Source organism: Polistes dominula, unplaced genomic scaffold (genome assembly GCF_049000335.1).
Source record: "Polistes dominula isolate Pdom_NZ unplaced genomic scaffold, Pdom_raw_medaka contig_75, whole genome shotgun sequence".
NCBI classification, from domain to species: Eukaryota; Metazoa; Arthropoda; class Insecta; order Hymenoptera; family Vespidae; genus Polistes; species Polistes dominula.
Genome location: NW_028301003.1, coordinates 2,534,176 through 2,555,683, shown reverse-complemented (window position 1 = coordinate 2,555,683; position 21,508 = coordinate 2,534,176). Strand labels below are relative to the sequence as shown.

The following is a 21,508-nucleotide window of genomic DNA, read 5'->3' as shown; positions in this document are numbered from 1 at the left end:
TTATAATTATATTAATTTGAATTTATATTTTATATTTAAATTATATTTTTTATTTTTGTAATTATATTAATGTAAAATAATATTTTATATGTAAATTATATTTATACATAATATTTTTGTAATTATGTTAATTTAAAATAATAAATTATATTTATTGTATATTTATTTGTACTATTTTGATAATTATATTAATTTTAAAATTAAATTTTATATTTACATTATATTTATATATAATATTTTGGTAATTATATTAATTTAAAATAATAAATTATATTTATATTATATTTATAACTAATATTTTGGTAATTATATTAATTTAAAATTATATTTTATATTTATATTATATTTATATGTAATATTTTGGTAATTATATTAATTTAAAATTGTATTTTATATTTAAATTATATTTATATATAATATTTTTGTAATTATATTACTTTAAAATTACATTTTATATTTATATTATAATTATATATAATATTTTTGTAATTATATTACTTTAAAATTACATTTTATATTTAAATTATATTTCGTATTTTTTAATAATATATTAATATAAATTATATTATATTTATATTTAATATTGTATATTAAAAATTCTGTTGGATCACATATAATCCCAATCTCAATAAAAATGAACCCTTTACACCCTTAACCTACCCCCAACAATCTAATAACGTAATAAATATATTTATTATAAATATAATGACAATTTTTTTTACTACAACAAGTCCTAAATTCTCAACCCAGATTCTCAGGTTGGGAATCTCAACTTAAGAATTCTCAACCTCGTTCTAGATTATCAACATCCTAAATAAACTTAATAAACTAAATAAATTAAATAAATATATTTTTACAACAACCCCCAACATAATCATCCCTGGTCAACCCTTTTCACCACCCCAACACGAAAAATCATTTTTCTAATAAATACTTTTATATTTTCAATCAAAAAAAAAAATTAAAAAATACAACATTTTTCACAAATATTCATTTTCAGGTTTGACCAACAAACTTAACATATGACGTACGTATACACACGTATAAATACATACATAAACACATACGTAACAAAGATATAGACACTAACAAACGTTTTGTTGGTCATAAAGTTCACAAATACGCAAGGTTAACGCGTAATTTTCGCATTATCACCCCGACCATGACCAATGTTCGCCTTTCAAAACTATCTTCTATCCCTATCTCTTTTCTAGTTTTCTATTCTTACTTTTTAAATCAAAGAAACGAACAAAAAAAAAAAGTCTAGAAAAAGCATAAAAAAGAACCAACAGAAATATATTCACTAATTCCTAACATGACCCTCCCCCCCCGCCCAAATCTATGGTTATTTTATGGTGATCTTTTTTTCCTCTTTTATTCTATATATTTATTTATATATATTTTTCTATAATGTTTAATAATAATTAAAAGTAAATTAAATAACATTAAATATAATTCAACAGCTAAAGTTTAGTTTCAATTCGAGCGAAAGTCATCGATACGGTTCACGAAACACGCTCCAGTGTTTCCAAGTATTCAGCTTAGAAAAAAAAAAGAACTAGTATAACTTTAGTAAAAAATAACTATCACATCCATAACTACAACTCTTATATATATATATATATATATATTAATATATTATATACATATTATATGCATATGTATTTGTTATCGTGTAAGACCGAAATTGAATAATGTCAAGATTCACATAACAAATGGTGAAATGTCAACGGTTTATCAACAAAAATTTAATATAAATTGGTTAAAGACCGATTATTTGATTCTATTATTAAACATTATTAATATTTATAAAAAAAAAAAATTCAATAAAACAAAACGAACAGACAACCATATGCGAATAATGATTCGCATTTTATGAATTTTATCATCCAATTTATCATTGAAAATAAATTTAAATAATTGTAGAAAACAAAAAAGAAAAGAAAAATATTATAAATAATATCATTATTTAGTATAATTTTAATATAAATAATTTAATGTATATATATATATTAAAATTTATTAGGTAAATTAATTATATTTATATATAATATAAGCAATATATAATATAATACAATAATAAAATTAAATATAATATAAATTGATTATATTACTATATTATTATATTATATTTATATATATTATTATAATATTTATTATATTATTATATATTATATTTATTATTTTCTTAATAATATATTTTTAATTTATATTATATTAAAAATTATAATTAAATATAATATAATTAAATATAAAACAATATTATAATAATATATTGGGTAACTTTATAATTATATTACTTTTAATATATATATATATATTTATTATACTATTAAATTATAATATAAATATATTATATTATAATTATAATTATAACATTATAATTATTTATATATTCAAATTATTTATATTAATATTATATTTAAATTTAATATATTATATTATAATTATTTATATGGTAATATTATATTTTAATTTAATTTTTAATATTATAATTATTAATACTATGTATAATTATATATAAATTAGGGGCTTGATAGAAACAAAAATAAAATTATAATTATATATAAATTGAGTAAGTAAATTATAATATAAATATATTATATTATAAATTTATAATATATAATTATAATAAAAATAATATAATAATAATTATTATTATTAATTGGCATTAGAAATTCGAAACCTCCTTGCAGCAAATACCAATAAATAATATAACTATATATATATTATAATTGGGGATAAATAAATGAAATTATAATCATATAAATATTGGAAGGGTGTTAAAAGAAAAACCCCCACCCCCTAAAAAATTATTATAAAAATAAGATTAAAAAAATATGAAACAAATTCCACCGAATTTAATTCTCAATCAATGGAATAACAATAATAATAATAATAATATTAATAATAATAATACTATATAAAGATGGATGAAGAATGAAATAAAGAAAAATAAATAGAGGACTCACCTGAAGATCGTGACAATCGTTATCCCTGTGACTGGCAGCACGTATCACCCCCGCCCGCCACCCCCACTCAATGATTTTATTAACCTTAAGCTTGGTGAAACCACTAACCGATAGGAACCTCTTTCCCACGATCTCCTCGCGAAACTTGTACGCCATATTATTTACAATTACGATCGGTAAATATATATCGCGTGAGCGAGCGTGCGCGCGCGCGCGCGCTCCGCCGAATACGCGGGTGGTTTCGGGGATCCACGGCAAGAACCGACGACGGACGACTACGACGACTACGATGACGACGACGACACCTTCAACACCACCACCACCACCACCACTACCACCACTATCAACCACCACCACTATCAACCACCACCACCAACCACCACCACAACCAGCAGTAGCACCACCACCACTACTACTACTACTACGACTACTATTACTACTACTACTACTACTACTACTACTATCACCCAACACCACCACCACCCTCACTACCACCCACCACCCTCTTCTCACTGATCCAACACCAACCAACCAACCAACCCCCTTCTGTTCTTATTTTATTTTATTTTTTATTTTTTATTTTATATTTTTCTTCTTTCCAATTTTAGTTTTTTTTTTATTTTTTATTTTGTAATTGTTTATTTTTTTTTTTATTTTTTTTTATTATTATTGTCTTTTTTATTTCTCAGGTGGGGTTTTTTTGTATCTCAGTTTATAACCCTGTACACCCCTTATTGGGTGACAATTAGAGACAGATAGGGATAGTTAAATTGAAGAAAAAAATGTATATATATATGTATATATGCACTCGCGAATATCACCCTTATTTTCACTAAATTTTTATAATAAATTATTATTAATCCATCCATGCACACTTCTTGTCTTATTTATTTGTTTATATGTGTACGTATTGTTGTTGTTCTTGTTGTTGTTCTTGTTGTTTTGTTCTCAGTTTCTAAAATTTAAATATCATTTTTTATTTTTTATTTGTTATTTTTTATTTTTATCTTCTTCTTCTTTTTCTTCAACAATTTCTTTCTAATTCCTTTCGTGAAATTATAAAATATCACCGTATAGAAACGAAGGACGTTACTATGAACGCGAGAATAAAATCCAGTTACTTTCTCGTACTAGCCTAGTCAAATTGTATACTCATGTATGATAAAAAAAATGTGCCAAAAATTACTAGAAAAACAACTCTTATTCTATTCTACACTAAATATACTTATTATTAATTAATATATTCACATAAATATATAAAATACAACGTTACATAAATTATCTTCCATTTAAAAACCCTTTAAACAAAAACAAAACAAACAACCTCTATTTCCCACCAACTTTCAAACAATTTAACCAATTGAATGAATTAAATATGAAATTAAATGAGAAAACAACATTTTCTTATATTTTGTTTTAAACCTAGAATTAAAAAATCCTTACGTGGGGTTGTGTCAAGTTTACCTAAGTAAAAACAAAACAAAAAAGATGATTAGGTGAACAAAAAGACTATGAAAGATCATTTCTCATAGGGTTGAAATGAAAATGTATTTTTTTCTTTTGGAAAAAAAAAAATCCACCTGTGACGATAATAATCCCTGCACGAGAACTCGCACGTAGGTAATACGCACACAGCAACAGCAGATAGGTATAGTTATAGTTGTCCTTCTTCCTCCGTAACAACATCCAATAATAATCCTAACAACATCACGTATATATGTATATATAGATATATATCCTTAAAAGTCAAAAAAAAAAACAAAAAATAATGTTCCTCTTGATTCTCACACAGTGCAACACTACGTCGTCCAAAATGATGACGATATGACGATGACGATGATGATAAAGATGATGATGATAATAATAAAAAAGAAAAATATAAATTTTATAAAAAAAAAATTAACACTTTAAATTTCTAAGCGCGCACAACAACAATTTTCCGTATTGTATGTTACAACACGAAACTATTTCTTTTCTTACTGTATTATCATTATCATTATTATTATTATTATTTTTATTAACAACAACAACAACATCTAATCTATCTACTACAAATAGAAGAAGAAGAAGAAGAAGAAAAAGAATAACAACAACAACAATAATAATAATAACAATAACAATAACAACAACAATAACAACAACAATAATGACGAAGAAGACGACGAAAACGTAGTTGACGGAGATGGAGATGGATTTGGAGAAGACGAAGACGACGACGACGACGATCACTCGACTCCTCCGAACGGTACCAATGTTGTGTGAACGTGATAATAGTGACGCACACATGACCGACCAGTGATATCGCGTAGCGCTTACTGCGGGCGGACGGCAGGGAGGCAGGCAAGGCTCCTTCCCGCGAGCCGTGCCCCCTCACGGGCTGTCACCCCCTCCTCCTACTTTCAACCAACCCCACCTCCTCCTCCTCTCAACCTTCCCTCACCTCCTCCACGATTCGTCAAGCCGCCAGATCCCACCCCCCACCCTCCTACTCATAGTCCTACTCCTCCCCACTCCCCCTACTCTTCTCACTTCTCCTACTCAGTACCGCGCAGCACCACCGTTTTATGCCCAGCACACAGCGCCACCACCTTCATCACAACCACCACCAGCACTGGTATACTGGTTCTCTGCTATTATTATTACTACTACTACTACAGTCTGCATCATACAACCCAACACATCTAACTATGACCATGCTAAGACTACCCATTCTCTTTCTCTTTCTATTCTTTCTCAAGAGTTGGGTGATGATGGTTCCAGGGATAAGAGGAAAGCATTGGGCTATGCCTAGGGACGTACCACCACGACCAAGACGACAACACCACGACGACGTTTGCGCCGGGTTGCGACAGAACTGAGAGAGATAGATTATGTATATCCCAGTACCGTAATGTCTAGTTTTAAGTGCCCGGAGTTATTTAAAATTGTTTTCGTTTTTATTTTCTTTGAATGGTCTGATATTTTGTGTATTTAGAAAATTTATTTTTTGACAATTTTTATATTCTTTGGTAATCGATTATATTTTTTAGTGATTGTTATAGTAAAATTATACATATGCAATTTGTATTTCAAATAAACTATGTTTTGATAATAAATATGTCAATCCAAATTTCTATTTCTATTCCCATTTCTGATGAAAAAAATTTCTAAAAAAAAAAAAAAAAAAAAAGAATGAATAGAACATTGACTTAACTTGAACGATAAAATTTAATTGAAAAAAAAAATTTAACATTTCTGATAATTATTCTGAAACAATACGAATTCATTGACAATAACGAATCATCAGAAATAAAAAACTGATTAAAAATTAAATTCTAATGTAAAAATTAGAATAAAACGAAATAGTTGTGATGGTGTTCTCCTTACTGGACGCCTTACTTTTCTACGTGGTTGGGGTCACGTGACGAAAACAGTATGTGACGTCAGGAGCTCAGCAACGGCCAGCTGCCAGTTTAATATGGCTGACTTGTGAGCAGCGGTGCTAGACGCGACAGTCCTTATTAAACTGTTCTTTGTGCTAACAGTGCGTGTACTATAAAACGCGGTTATACGTTTAGAATGATTTCTTCGATATTTTCACGACTGGTAATGTGAGTATAATGATCTCAAAACTAAACAAATCTCTCTATGATATCCCTAATAATATAAAATGAAGACAAATCTAACCCCTTCCCCCAAGTAAGCCCAGGGTGTTCTTAAATCGACGTCCATTCAACGTACGACATTCGAAAATTTGAAAATTTCAAATGTTTTCTTCCCCTCCGCCATGTTTTCTTTTAAATTCGTTCAATAAAAAAAAAACTGCAAGAAAAATATGTTCAAATTATTGATTTTCTTATTATCATCATTTTCTTTCATGTTATTTTATCGCGACGTTTAAAAAACGTTGCTTTGGAAAAAAAACAAACAAACAAACAAAGTTGCACAAAATATAATCGGAGTGAACTTGTTCAAAATTTGTATGTTTAACGGTCGTCGATTGTCAAAGGAATGGATTTTGTTAAGGTTATTATTCGTTTAATGGTGACTTATGGTTATGATAAAAAAAAAGAAAAAAAATTTATTGATATCTTGGAGAAGAATTATGGGGTTCCATTAGAAGAAAGAAAGAAAGAAAAGGAAGGAAGAAAATTGGACAATGAGAATTTTGAAAAATCCAAGCTACGAAGAAGGTGAGTACAGTTTTTGTTTCTTTCTTTATAGTTTGTATTTTACTAAAATTATATTTTTAATATTAAAATATGAAAATTTGAAGAAAATATTGTTATAAAAAAAGAGCTTGTTCATTTTACTCAATATAATTACTTTCAGTATTTCAATATCGACCTTTTGTATATTTTTTTGTGTTGCCTACGCGTGTATTGGTACTTCAACGTTGTAAAAAAAAAAAAAAGATAAAGAAGAAAAAGATAAACAGATAAAAAATAAAAATGGGAAAGGTCATTGAATCTATTGGTTAGTATTTATTACTACGAACAAAATCCTAACCTAACCTTTAAATCATCGAGTTGCGTCGTTGCGAAAATAGACGAATCGTTACGACACCTCGCGTATTTTTCCAACTACTACTAATAAAATGTAATTTTTTTATTTATTTATTATTATTTTATTACTGTCATCAAATATTATTGCAATTGCATATTAAAACTTGTAGAAAATATTTGTTGTTTTTTTTTGTTGTTGTTCTTTTTTGATTCTAACCTAATTGTTCGATACTAATAAAAAAAAAAATTGAATTAATTTAAGGGAGAAAAATTTCGATGGGAGAGAAAAAAAAAGTAATACGTTAATCAAATATTAATAAAAAAAAAAAAGAAAAGAAAACTTGTGATGAAACTCACGTTTTTATTCGAATTTATTGATGAAACGGTTCGATAAGTTTGAAATACTAAAAATAATACTTCTTACAATGTCGTAATCCAAGAAAAGTGTATAATACGTGTAATAAAATTGGTGAAACTTCGATAAGAAAGAGAAAATAACATTCTCAGGATAGCAAAGTAAAAGTTCGATTTTATAAAATCACAGTTAACACGCGGTAACACTTACGTATATATTCCAAGGTTGTTTCCTTAATTGGAATGAACAAGGTTTTTTTTTCTTTTTCTTTTTTTTTTTTTTTTTTTTTTAACCAATGATCTTGCACACCCACATTTGTATTTTTATATAAATCTTTAAAACAAAAATATAAAATTAAATTAAAAATTAAATAAACTAACGTAGTAACAAATCGATTGATCAATTAAAAGAAATCATAAATTAAACAAATTATTAATAAGAAAAAAAAAGTAAATTATATTAAAACATTAAAAAATTATTATAACTAACTAATATAAAAAAAAAAAAAACTAAAAAAAAATTTCACGTAGTAATGGTAAACCTTTGAATGCAAAAAATTACTACAGGGGTAAAAAACAAAAGTGACCAATAGGGTCGCGTCATTGTATACCACAAAAATGATCAAAAATACGATCGAGTTTGGGGTGTCACGTGACTTGTCCAGATCTGTCATCATCAGCTGATCGTGACGTGTTCGTGTCTTATCGAGAATTCGAGACGTGCCTAAATACGTTCTTTAAATATATATATATATATATATATACATCCTATCTCCTTTCTCTTTCTTTCTTTCATTATCAGAATATAAATGTAAACAAATACAATAAGATACACCACATTATGATAATCAAAACTTTGAATTTTATTCTGTCATGTATTATCAATTGTACAATTGTACAATTGTTTACACAATTCTATTGAAATATGTTTAAAAAATAGTAATTTTTATTTATTTATTTTTTATTTTATTTTTATATTATTTTATTAGATTTATTTTAATTATTTACTTTACTTTATGATAAATGAACAAGAAATGATTCAAGTGGTACAAGTGGTACAAATTGTAAGTTACATTAACCACCCTGTTAAATATTTAAGAAAATAAAAATAAACTTTTACATTTGATGAAATATATTTAATGTATAATAAAATACATTTTGCATAAAATTAATAAAAATTTATCCACCATAACGTAATATTTTTATATCTTAAACATCAAATTCTTTTTATAGGTTTTAGTACAACCCAATACAACATTAATAAATGAACAACAGAATGATTCAAGTAGTACGAATTTTAGGTTAGATCAACCCCCCTTGCCATCCCCGTGAAATATTTCAAAAAAAAAAAAGTATAAAAATGAAGCTCACATTTGATTGTATTAGACAAGAAACAACCCCCTTACAACTTCATATAGTTCTATCTTTGTTTCTCTTACGAGGTCTTCGATGGAAACCAGCTGATCGCTACGTCACGCACCGAGTCACTGTGGTGTTCGGGTCATTGCCCTTTTGCTAAGCCATTGGCGTTCTCTTTCTCTCTCTCTCTCTCTCTCTCTTTCTGTTTTCATCCTACTCTAATTGCAAGCACGTTTTCTTTTCTGCCTTCTCTTTCCTCACGATAACAACCACCATCCCCACCACCATCACTACCATCATCAACACACCGTTTCACTCTTTTAACATATCCTTTTCCTTTTCCATGTTTCTTCATGTTTTTTTTTTCTATTTCTTTTTTTTTTTTTTACTTCTATCTTTTTCTCTTTCTTACACATACACACTCATATTTAGATACGTATATGGATAATGTGTGAGAAATAGAAAGGTGTATTGTAAATGCTAAGACTGTATTTTTTTGTTGTTTTAATCAAAACAAGTCTCTGACTCACCATCGGTGTTGCACTTGACGTTCGAATTGGAACAAGGCAACAAAACGCGGATCCAAGATCGAGCACGAGGCAAACACGTGTATATGTGTGTGTATTATATATGTATCTTATATGTGTGTGTTGTGTGTTCCCTTGTGTATTTAACTGTAATCTTTGTTATATTAGATCATTCGTAAGGTAATTGAATTTTGGATGGGGGATATTTTAAAATGTTTTTTTTTTTGTTTAATGTTAAAATTGTTACAATTTTTAATACCAAAATATGAAACACCAATTATGTGATTTCTTTTTTTTTTTTTTTTATAATCATAATCAACACAACAACAATAAAATGTATTCCTTTAAATCCAAGAATTTTCTAATCATTGTATTTGATTAATTCAAAACTACTCGTATGAAATATTTCTGATATAGTTAGACGACGAATTCTATTAAAGTATCATCCAGCCACCATGTTGGTATTTATTTTCCCTTTAATCTTCTTAAACTAGACCGACCTAAATGCAATCTCACCCAGTATATCTTTCAAATCGAATTATAGTTAGACGACGGTCACGAATGACCCACATGGCACTCGACATTTCATAGGTCACGAATTGATTCTAAAGTGTGACTACGGTCAAATCAAAATGCGTGGTTGTGTAAAACCCAAAAAAAAAAAAAGAAACAAAATCAAACACATTGGTTATTGTAAAACAAAAAAGATCAAACACGCGAGAGACGTATAAATACGTCAAACGTATTACTTTAAAACTAAAGGTACCAACCTCTTTGTACTTTATATATAAATAAACGAAAATATATATATTTCATAGTCTTTTCATTTATTTTAAGCATAAATAATAATAAATAATAATAAATCATAAAATAATAAATAATAAAAAAGGAATTGCCCCGGTTAACAAATTATTTTCTTTTTATTTTTATAAAAATTATCTTTCAATTATTTCTACCAAAAAAAAAAAACAAAAAAAAAATTATCATCATCAATCATCGAAGACAAAATAAATTCAATTTTTGGACAGTTGCCTAGGTTTATTACGAATAGTATTTTAATAGTTAGATAGAAAATTCTGGCTGAAGTTGAATTATTTGATTTGACGTGACGTCACACATTCTCTCATTCTATCTCTCTTTCTCTCTTTCTATTTTAGTTGAAACCGATAGGAAAAGTATTTTACGTAATAGAAAGATAGATGATTCACGAGAGAACATTCAAATGACAGTGAACGAGGACTGAGGAGGCAATGGAGGGTGAAGGGGGAGAAAATTCTTTATAAAAAGTCCTTGACACGTGCATGATACCGCAATAAACGGTATCTCGTAATTTACTATAATATTTTCGAGAAACCAATAGAAATAATTTTCCTGCATCTAATTCTATTATTTTCAATTTTTTTTTTATTTTATTTTTTATTTTTTTATTCCTAGAATAATAAAACGATAAAAATCATCAATCGTTTTTTTATATTTAAAATATTAGAAATAATTTGACATGCGTAGTAATGACATTACTAATTCGGGGTCTCTCCCTTATTATATATTAAAGTATAAAAATTATATATAAAATGGTTTCTAATAATAAATATAAATGGTATTTATAATAATAAATTAAAACAAAAATTTAAAACCACAAAACCCAATTGTTTTTTTTTTTTAATTTAAAATATTAGGAATAATTTGACATGCGTAGTAACGACATTACAAATTCGGGGTCTCCCTCATTGTATATTAAAATATAACAATTATATAAAATGGTTTCTAATAATAAATATAAATGGTATTTATAATAATAAATTAAAACAAAAATTTAAAACCAAAACCCAATTGTTTTTTTTTTAATTTAAAATATTAGGAATAATTTGACATGCGTAGTAACGACATTACTATTCGGGGTCTCCCTTACTATATTAAAATATAAAAACCATATAAAATGGTTGTTATATGGTTTTAATAATAAATATAAAAAATATATATAAAAACCATATCTTGCATAATCAATAATAATAATAATAATAATAATAATAAAATAATAACAATAATAATAATGTCAACACAATTGCTAACCTAAAAAAAAAAAACAATTCAATTAACTTTCCTACATTCTTTCCTATACTTCTTGTAATTAGAAATATTTCCTTTTTTTTCTTTCTCTCCCTTTTTTATTTTTTTATTTTTTAAGTAAAAATATTCGTATATTAAACTTGATAAAAAAAAAATAAAAAAAAGGAAAAAAAAATTGTTAGTTGGAAATAAGCCAGAACTTTATAACATGGCGTCGAGGTATATATCAGCAAAAAAGAAAAAGAGAGAGAGAGAAAGAAAGAGAAATAAAAAGAGAGAGAGAGAAAGAAAAAGAGAATATTAAAGGGGGTTGGGTGATGGCGGTGGTGGGGTTGGATGTGAAAAGAAGAAGAGGGATGATGTTTCTTGGGTTCGAGGGAAGTAACACGACCCCGTTGGATCGATGCTCGGGTTGGCAACAGGAGGGTGCCACCACGGCGTCTCGTCTCGTCTCGTGGTTCTACAACGGACAAGGACACCCAAGTCTGCCAACCCCGTTTAGACCTTTTTTCTCTCTCTCTCTTTCTCTCTCCCTCTTTTTCTCTTTTTCTGTTAAATTCAACGAGACCTTAGAGAACCGAACCGGCGACGGTGGTTGTTGGTGATGGTGAATAGTGATGGTGGTGGTTGTGCTGATGGTGGTGGTGATAGTATCTTCCAACCGAAAGAAACAAAAAAAAAAATTCTAACCAAAAAATCAATATCTTCTTCTTCTTCTTTTAATTCAATGTAATTTAATATTATTAACAAATCCCTCTCGCTCTCTCTCTCTCTCTCTCTTTCTCTCATTGATTATTGACAATGACAATTTTAATTATTGTTTCAATATTTTTCTTATTATTTTTAAATAAATTTTATGTTATATATTTGTATTCTTTTTATTAACGAGAACAAAATATATGGTATATACTTATTGTTATATAATATTATTATATAACAATATATTAATTATAATATATTATATAATATATTATTTATTAAATATAACAATTTATTAAATGGACAAATGTTATATGCATCGAAATAATATCTTAAGATGGAATTTTACTAAAGAAACATATTTAATAAATTAATACGAACTTATCTTTGATAAAAGTACAATGCTGATCAAAAATTAACTTAAAAATTAACCCCCTCAAGACCACCACTACCACCACCACTACCACTAGCACTACTACCACCACCTTTGATTATTTTCTTGTTTTCTTTTTATTTTTGTTTTGTACACGTTTGCTACCCCCCTTTTTGGTGAGACATTGTTTTGACAAATCTGTCTGTTACAAAAATAAAATCCTGATCGAAAATTAATCGAAAACTATCCTCTTCAACACCATCACCACTATCACCATCTTTAATTATTTTCTTTTTATTTAATGTTTGTTTTGTACATGTTTATTAGCCCCTTTTTCATGAGACATTGTTTTGACGAACTTGTCTATGATAAAAATACAATCCTGATCAAAAATTAACCTAAAAATTAATCACTTTAACATCACCACCATTTTTGATTAATTTATTTTTACTTTTGTTCATGTTTATTAATACCTTTGTCAACCAAAGGTTCTCAATCAACCAAACCCGAATGAAGAAAAACCTATTTGTTGTAGCGTAACGAAAAACTTTCGAAAAAAAAAAAAGAAAACAAGAAAAAAGGGGTGAGTAATGAGCGCGAAAATAGAAAAAAGGGGTAAGGAATTATAAAAAGGAAAAAATCATAAACGAGGAAGGAAAAGAAATAGGATAAGGGTGAGAGGGTGATGGTAGTAGTGGTGGTAGTGGAAGAGGAGGACGAGAGGGAGGATTTATAAACCCGTATACTTAGGATTCTCGACCTCGTGACGTCATAATCCTCATTAGAATAATTAAGAATGCCGCTCGCTAATTACGATCCCGCTTTTTATTTTTTTTTTTAATTTTTTTAATTTTTTTTTATTTCTAAAACCCTTTTTTTGCGCTTTGCTTCCTTCATTTCCGAACACAACCCCTTTCCCCAACTTACCACCCCCTATCCACTGAGGGTTGCTGGAGTAAGTTCTCTTACTATCGTCTTTTGAATAATTTTAATCTAACCCCCAACCACCCCCATGTACCCCTTTTGCCCATAGTTTTCTTTACAACGATAAAGAAATTGCATTTTATTTTTTTTTAAATAGTTTCTTGTTTCCTTTTTTTTTTTTTTTTTTTTTATAAATAATTTGCTCATGTACATTTATTTGTATAATTAATGTGTTTAATTTTAGAAATTAAATTTATATATGTGATATTATAATATAAATAATTATGACAATTTAAAAAAAAAATATTATTATGTAATTAATTATATAATAATAATAATAATAATAATAATAATAATAATAATAATAATAATAATAATAATAAATATATTATTATTATTATTATTATTATTATTATTATTGTGATTATTATTATTATTGTTGTTGTTGGAAATAATTTTGATCTTTAGATTTATTGTAAAAACAAATTATTTTAATTATATTTTATATTTGTCTGTGCTCATTTTAGGTTAGGTTTAAATAATAATAATTAGAATTAATAGTTTATATTTTAAATATTTTTATATAAGAAAAATTTGACATAATAAATATTGTATAACATTTGATATGTTTAAATAGTTTATTTCTTGTTGTTATAATAAATTGTGCTATAGAAGAAAAGGAAATGGTTTAAAAAGTGTAAAAATAGTTTAGGGTCATTACTACTTGACACGAACAAAATGGGGAAGTACAAGGGGGAGTGGGAGTGGGGGAGGAAGAACGTTCTGACGTTGGTAAAACTTTTGAATGATAAAAAGTAACAAGTTTATTTTTTGCTATATATAAACACATACACACACACACACACACATATATATATATATATATATATATATATAAGAAGAGAAATTTATTTTTGGTATATATCTTTCTTCTTGATCTTATATTTCTCGTCTCTTTCACCCACATCTCTCTTCTTCCACTCCCCCTGTAGGTTCTTTTTTCAACTCCTCCTCTTCTTTGCACGTAAAAAAATTTCCACCCACGTTTAGTGCAACCCCCACTGAGAAAGGTCAGAATCCGAATTACGCGTGGGTGGTCGACTACGTTTACTGATGTCTTTAATAGCATGGATTTCCCAATGTTTCACACTTCAAAATGCATCTCCCTCCCCCCCCCTTCTCTCCCTCTCACTTTATGATTTTTTTATTTCATATATATGTGTGCAACAAATAATATATAACAAGTATAATAGATAAATATAAATTGAATTGTATGAAAAAAAATATCTTCGTGACTAACTCTATTATCTAACTATAATAATAATAATAATTACTATTATATAATAATTATACAATAATTATAAACAATACAAAATAAATTCAAACATTAAAAATATTCCCTATCAACACCAACAATAATAATAATAATAATAATAATTTATTCTAATATTATTGCAACATTATTTTCCCAAATCAATCACAAAACAAAAATTGTTTAATTATTAAATTATTACAAAACGATGAACACACCTAATCTAACATAAAACCACACCTAACCTAATATAAAACTCTAACACACAAACAAACAAACAAACAAACAGACATTCAAACAAAAAGTTAATCCTTTGTCTAACCAATTAATATTTTATTTAATCATTAGTATGACTCACAATTAATAAATTTATCACTAGATATCTAAATATCACTAAATATAACCCTATAAATGAATGTTTCATCTTGGACTTTAAACAAATGGTTTGTCTTCTTTCGGTTCAGCGTTCCTCAACGTTCCTCAGTGTTAACATTCCGCATACCTTTTTTCTACACATTTGTTGTACTCCTCTAACTCTCCCAATCCCCTTCTCTACATTTTCATCTTCATCTTCTTTATCTTCTTCTTCTTCTTCTTCTTCTTCTTCTAAAGCTTGTTGTTGAGTGCTTGCTGCTGCTGCTGCTGCTGCTGTTGCTGTGCTTTTGTACCCTCTCCCCTCCCCCCAAATGAAACAAGCTCACACATAAAACATCGTCATCATTTTTCGTCAGTGTGTAGAACGAACCTCTCTCTCTCTCTCTCTCTCTCTCTCTCTCTCTCTCTCTCTCCTCTAACCGTTTAAATATAAACCCCGACGTTCAAGTGGCTAGCTTCCAGTTGAGGCGTCGCGACGCTACTGAAAACTTCAATAAAAATAACCTTTTGTTTCTGAATCTGTTCACTAATTATTGTCTCAATTGATCTATCATTGAATTTGGGTTTTTAAAAAAGGGTTTCATTGATAACTAATTAACAGGTTCAAAAAGTGAAGATCATTGTGTGCGGTTGGGTTGCGTCAGGGTTTGATGAAAGAAATCTGATCAACATTTTGATCAGAACTCTGATGAAAATACAACCTAGTGTTTAATTAAAGGGTCTATTACTTTGTGTGAGTTTAAACAACTGATCAAATGATAATCTCAACAAATGAACACTTGGCCAGGTGATTTGTCGATAAAATCATTGAGATAATACAACAGTTAACATAAAAATAAACTTTGAGAACAAAAAATACAGTGAGACATTTGTATTTGATCGTAAATCTCTAAGAATATGTTCATTTCGAGTGATAATCTCAACAAATGAACACTTGGGCTAGGTGACTGACATTATTAAGATAATTCACCATTAAAATCATTAAGATAATACAACAGTTAACCTAAAGATTCAAAAATACAGTGAAAACATTGATATTTGATTCCTAAATCTTTGAGAATATGTCATCAAGAGTGAAACAACAGATACGCATAACAATTTTCTTTGAGAACGGTGTCGTCGTGATTTACATTTGAAAGAAAACTTAAAAAAAAAAACAGAAGAAGAGAACCTAAAGAAGGTAATCATTGGATACCTCAGAAGATTTCTGATATATTCATCCACAACACAAAGTAGTTAAAGGAATCAAAGGACAAGTTCTCGATTGATACAAGCCTTTACCCATTGTCATCCAACTTCTAGGTACCAACAACCCATACATCAACTTCAAACGTTACCCCAACCCCTCAGGTTTTACCCTGACGTGTCTTAACCTAACTTACAAAAGAAAAACGGTAGAAATAATAATAATAATAAAAGTATTTTCAAGTGAACAAATCGAAGAAAACGAAGACGACTACCGCTACAACTACAACTACAACTCCTTACCCTTTGGTATTGAAACAAATAAAAAGGACAAAGTGTGGGGGAAGAAAGAGAGAAAGAAAAAAAGGATAAAGAAGAAGAAAAAGAAAAAAACAAGAAGAAGAAGAAGAAGTACCAGCAACAACGTGCAGTAGAAAAGTTTCTTTGTTCTGTTTAAACTGGAAATAAAAGGAATTGACTTAACCGGTCGTTCAACCCAACAGAAAAATCAGAAGCAACAAAAATCAAATCAAATCAAATAAGAAGAAGGGGATGTGGGAAAAGAGAATAAAAAGAAAATCCTTAGAGAGTGTATCATCAAACTATTGAGAATTAACCAACCTAACCCAACCCAAGCACAAGCTCGCATAGAAATTGCGAATGAAAAATCGATCGGTAAGTTTGTTGCAAGTGGGTCGAGAGAAAGTGTTACTACTACAACTACAATTGCATATATACGTATAGGATATGTTGAGGGTGAACGAGTAGCAACGAAAGCACCAGTACCAACACTAGTACCAGTACCAGTACCAGCAATCAGCAACCAGCAGCAGCAAGGTTTCTATATCGCGTTGCTAAGCGCAAAGAAGAGCTTAGAGAACCCAGAAACTCGTTACTGCATTGGTCCAATTGTCTCTCTCCAATTGGGGGAGACTCATTTCTGTTTAATTATTATTATCACTCTCTTTCTACCTTTTTTTTTTTTTTTTTTAGTTTTTCCTTATGACCTGATCCAGTTTATTTTTATATCTGATCTGACTGTATATTAATGTTACGTATTATTATCATCAGTGAGAAAAGTTATTTGTAATCATCGGTTATACAGTTTGTTTTGTATTTAATAAGAAAAATTCTTCTTCTTAAGTTGGTCAAAATTGTCTGATGAATTATTTAAGGGAAGGTTTACTGTAAATTTGGTATTGGTCTGATAAAATTTGGTTTAAACAAACACTTTTTCTCTTAAATTGATCAAAATTGTCTGATGAATTAATTGGTGGCAGATTTACTACAATTGAATTTACTGTAAATTTTGTTATTGGTCAAAATTGTCTGACGAATAATTGGGGTGAGGTTTATTACATCTTAAGTAACTGTAAATTTTGTTATTGGTTTACTAAAATTTGTTTTACACGAACACTTCTTCCTAAATTGGTCAAAATTATCAGACAAATATTTAGGGAAGGTTTACTGTAAAAATTGTCAGACAAATATTTAGGGGAAGGTTTACTGTAAATTTTATTATTGGTCTGATAAAATTTGTTTTAACCAAACACTTCTTCATAAATTAATAAAAATTGTTAGACGAATTAATTAGGGGAAGGTTTACTGTATTTTAATTAACTGTAAATTTTATTATTGGCCTACTAAAATTTGTTTTAAACAAACACTTCTTGTTAAATTGGTCAAAATTATCAGACAAATATTTAGGGAAGGTTTACTGTAAAAATTGTCAGACGAATATTTAGGGGAAGGTTTACTGTAAATTTTATTATTGGTCTGATAAAATTTGTTTTAACCAAACACTTCTTCATAAATTAATAAAAATTGTTAGACGAATTAATTAGGGGAAGGTTTACTGTATTTTAATTAACTGTAAATTTTATTATTGGCCTACTAAAATTTGTTTTAAACAAACACTTCTTGTTAAATTGGTCAAAATTATCAGACAAATATTTAGGGAAGGTTTACTGTAAAAATTGTCAGACGAATATTTAGGGGAAGGTTTACTGTAAATTTTATTATTGGTCTGATAAAATTTGTTTTAACCAAACACTTCTTCATAAATTAATAAAAATTGTTAGACGAATTAATTAGGGAAAGGTTTACTGTATTTTAATTAACTGTAAATTTTGTATTGGCCTACTAAAATTTGTTTTAAACAAATACTTGTTTTTTTTAAATTAGTCAAAATTGTCAGACAAATTAATTAGGGGAAGGTTTACTGTAAATTTTGTTATTGGTTTGATAAAATTTGTTTGTTTTTATTGGAATCGTTACAACTGTAAAATTTGGGTTGTTCATTTAAATTAGATTGTTGTTGTTGTTGTTGTTGTTAATAAGTTTATTAAAAATTACGAAAATTGTCGAAATGACGTGTTTCTTACCACCAAAAACTACGACACCTGTGGAGGTACCAACACCGACACAGGTATCACGAAATTTTCATTTACCAATATTCAAACGTGTTACCGTTGTTAATTCGGTGTCTGTTGTATTTTTACCTGCTCCTTTGAAAATTATACCAAAATCTTGATAAAAAAAAAAAAAGCAAAACAATAAAATATTGAACAATTTTGTCTTTCATTATTTCTTTGTTTATAATTAATCAATCAAAGATTTATAATTGACCAACCCTCTGACTCGTAAAAATATGTGTGTGTTTGTATGAGTATATATGATGTGTTAATGTGTGTGTGTGTACAAATAATTTTTGAGAAAAATTGAATTCTAAAATGTGACAAATAAAATAAAATAAAATATTTTCAATTGATTTTATAATTAATGTTTATATATATATAAAGTTGATAAAAATTACTGAGGGTTAATTATTGAAGGGTTTTTAATAAAATATAAAAATTGGTTTTTTTTTGTTTTTAATATAATTTAACACAAAAATTTCACAAAAAATGATATATAATTTAATCGTAAGTTTGTTTATCTTTTTATTATTATATATATTGTAATATTTAAGACAATAACTGCAACACAAAATATTACTTTGTATGGATTTTTTTTTTTTTTTTTTTTTTTTGAAATAATATGAAAATACAATGAAAATGTTTGTGTGATTTGAATGAAAATTATTTTCAACTTAGATTCTCTCATCCCTTTATAATTAATTATAACAAAATAACAATGCGGAAGATGATGATATAGTAAATTTTATTTTCAATGTCACGTGATTGTAACAATAGTTATGAAGGACAATTAGTTGGCTTACTCATCAGCATGCAATTTATTATACAAACAATATTCATACACTATTCTAAATATAACAAAATAAATCAATAAAAAAAATTAAAAGAACACAAATTATTTTTATTTATCCTAACAAAAGTTAAACAATAAAATTAAATTAAATAAATTTCATGATTGCAATGATGATTAGAATTAAATTTAAAAAGTAAATGAAATTTAATTAATTGTACAATAAAATATAATCTTCTTCTAATATATAAAATTCTCGTGTCACAGTGTTAGTAGTCAAACTCCTCCGAAACGACTTGACCGATTTCTATGAAATTTTGTGTGTATATTCGGTTGGTATGAGAATAGGACGTAAACTATTTTTCATACCCCTAAGTGAGAAGGGTGGTCCACCCCAAAAATTTTTTTTTTATTTTTTGGACAAAATTTTTTATTTTTATTTTTTTATGATTTGGCATTAAAAAATGCATATAACCCTAAATTTTCACTCTTCTACAACCAACCCCCATTTTTTAATAATGATATTAGTACTTTAATAATTTTCAACCCTTGGTGGTCAATAACTTGATTGTTTTTTTTTTTTTTTATTGTTATAATTAGTTATAGATATATAATTATAAATATATTAATTAAAATAATAAAGTACAATGAATTAAAAAAAATGGATGTTTGGTGTTTTGTTATTTTTATAGGCCGTCATTGTTCACAGCCATTTTCCTCTTTCAAGCATAGACCACATCCTCCCCACACACAATAAGTTACTAATTTTTTATTTGACTATCAAAATATTCACTAGAAATAATTTATATGGCAAAACAACGTTTGCCGGGTCAGCTAGTAAAATAATATAAAATAAAAGTGATTGAACAACAAAATAAAATAAAATTAAATTAAATAAAAAACAAAAAAATTGTACTATCGAATCAAATTTAACATTTCTTATTATTTTCATAGATAAATTATTTCAAAAAATATAAATAATAATTCTTCCTCATGTTAACTCATATTAATATTAATTTAACCAATAATCTATTTAAAAAAAAAAAAAAGAAAAATAATTTATGCATCAACGAGACAAAAATCAAATATCATTCTAGGTTAGATATTTTCATCTAAAGTTTAAATGGTTATATATATATATAGTATTAGAATCTTGTCCAAGGAACAGGTTGATGCACCTCTCGTCCTCGTCTCAAAATATCACAAACGTGTCCTCATTACGACAATTTTGTCAGAGGTTGCTTAGTTGGTTTGGTTGGTTGGTTGGTTGGTTGGTTTGGTTTGGTTGGTTGGCTCATCGTTGATGAACTAGATGAACAACATTCTCAACTCTTGGCTAATAAAAACGTTCATGACATTAACGTTTAACAAAACTTCAAAAGTTTTATTATTAAAAATATTACATTTTATTGTTTTTTATTTAAATCCCATTTTATAAACTCCTATTTTATTTCTATTTTAATCTTAATGGCCATTGGATTAAAATGGAGTGCTAATTAATCATCAAAGAGGTCTTTTAAATTTACCATACAAACACTCTCACATACACACGTATAACATGATGGGATTCATACGGTAATTGGGTTAACTAACAATATGCAATGTGTGCAGTGTTTTAAACGAAACAATGACTTCATTATGACATGGTTTAAAATATATTCCTTGTTTTT

The 21,508-nt window shown here is 27.5% G+C and overlaps 2 protein-coding genes and 1 long non-coding RNA gene across 17 annotated transcripts in view; 2 read left to right on the top strand and 1 right to left on the bottom strand.

Annotated features, from left to right (window-relative positions):
* The window catches only part of Kdm3 (Lysine demethylase 3), a 209,532-nt gene extending 204,239 nt beyond the window's left edge, over positions 1 to 5,293 (bottom strand). For 5 of the 15 annotated variants that reach the window (XM_089173877.1, XM_015327080.2, XM_015327079.2 and 2 more), the window contains exons 1-2: positions 5,115 to 5,293; positions 2,973 to 3,927 (exon numbers count right to left, since the gene is read on the bottom strand). In XM_089173877.1, the coding sequence (XP_089030003.1) occupies positions 2,973 to 3,128 (156 nt within the window). In that variant the 5' untranslated portion in view covers positions 3,129 to 3,927; positions 5,115 to 5,293. Of the gene's footprint in view, positions 1 to 2,972; positions 3,928 to 4,552; positions 4,671 to 5,090 lie in introns of all 15 variants that reach the window. The other 10 variants (XM_089173881.1, XM_089173885.1, XM_089173882.1 and 7 more) reach the window with 10 other exon arrangements.
* A 1,298-nt stretch (positions 5,294 to 6,591) lies between these two features.
* LOC107069621 (uncharacterized) overlaps positions 6,592 to 21,508 on the top strand; it is a 34,291-nt gene continuing 19,374 nt past the window's right edge. The window contains 1 exon segment of the mRNA XM_089174015.1: positions 6,592 to 7,144. The gene's annotated coding sequence lies outside the window, so the exon portion shown is untranslated.
* LOC149032146 (uncharacterized) lies at positions 14,406 to 19,390 on the top strand. Its single transcript, XR_016176988.1, has 2 exons — positions 14,406 to 17,306; positions 17,376 to 19,390. It is a non-coding gene; the product is annotated as an uncharacterized LOC149032146 (long non-coding RNA).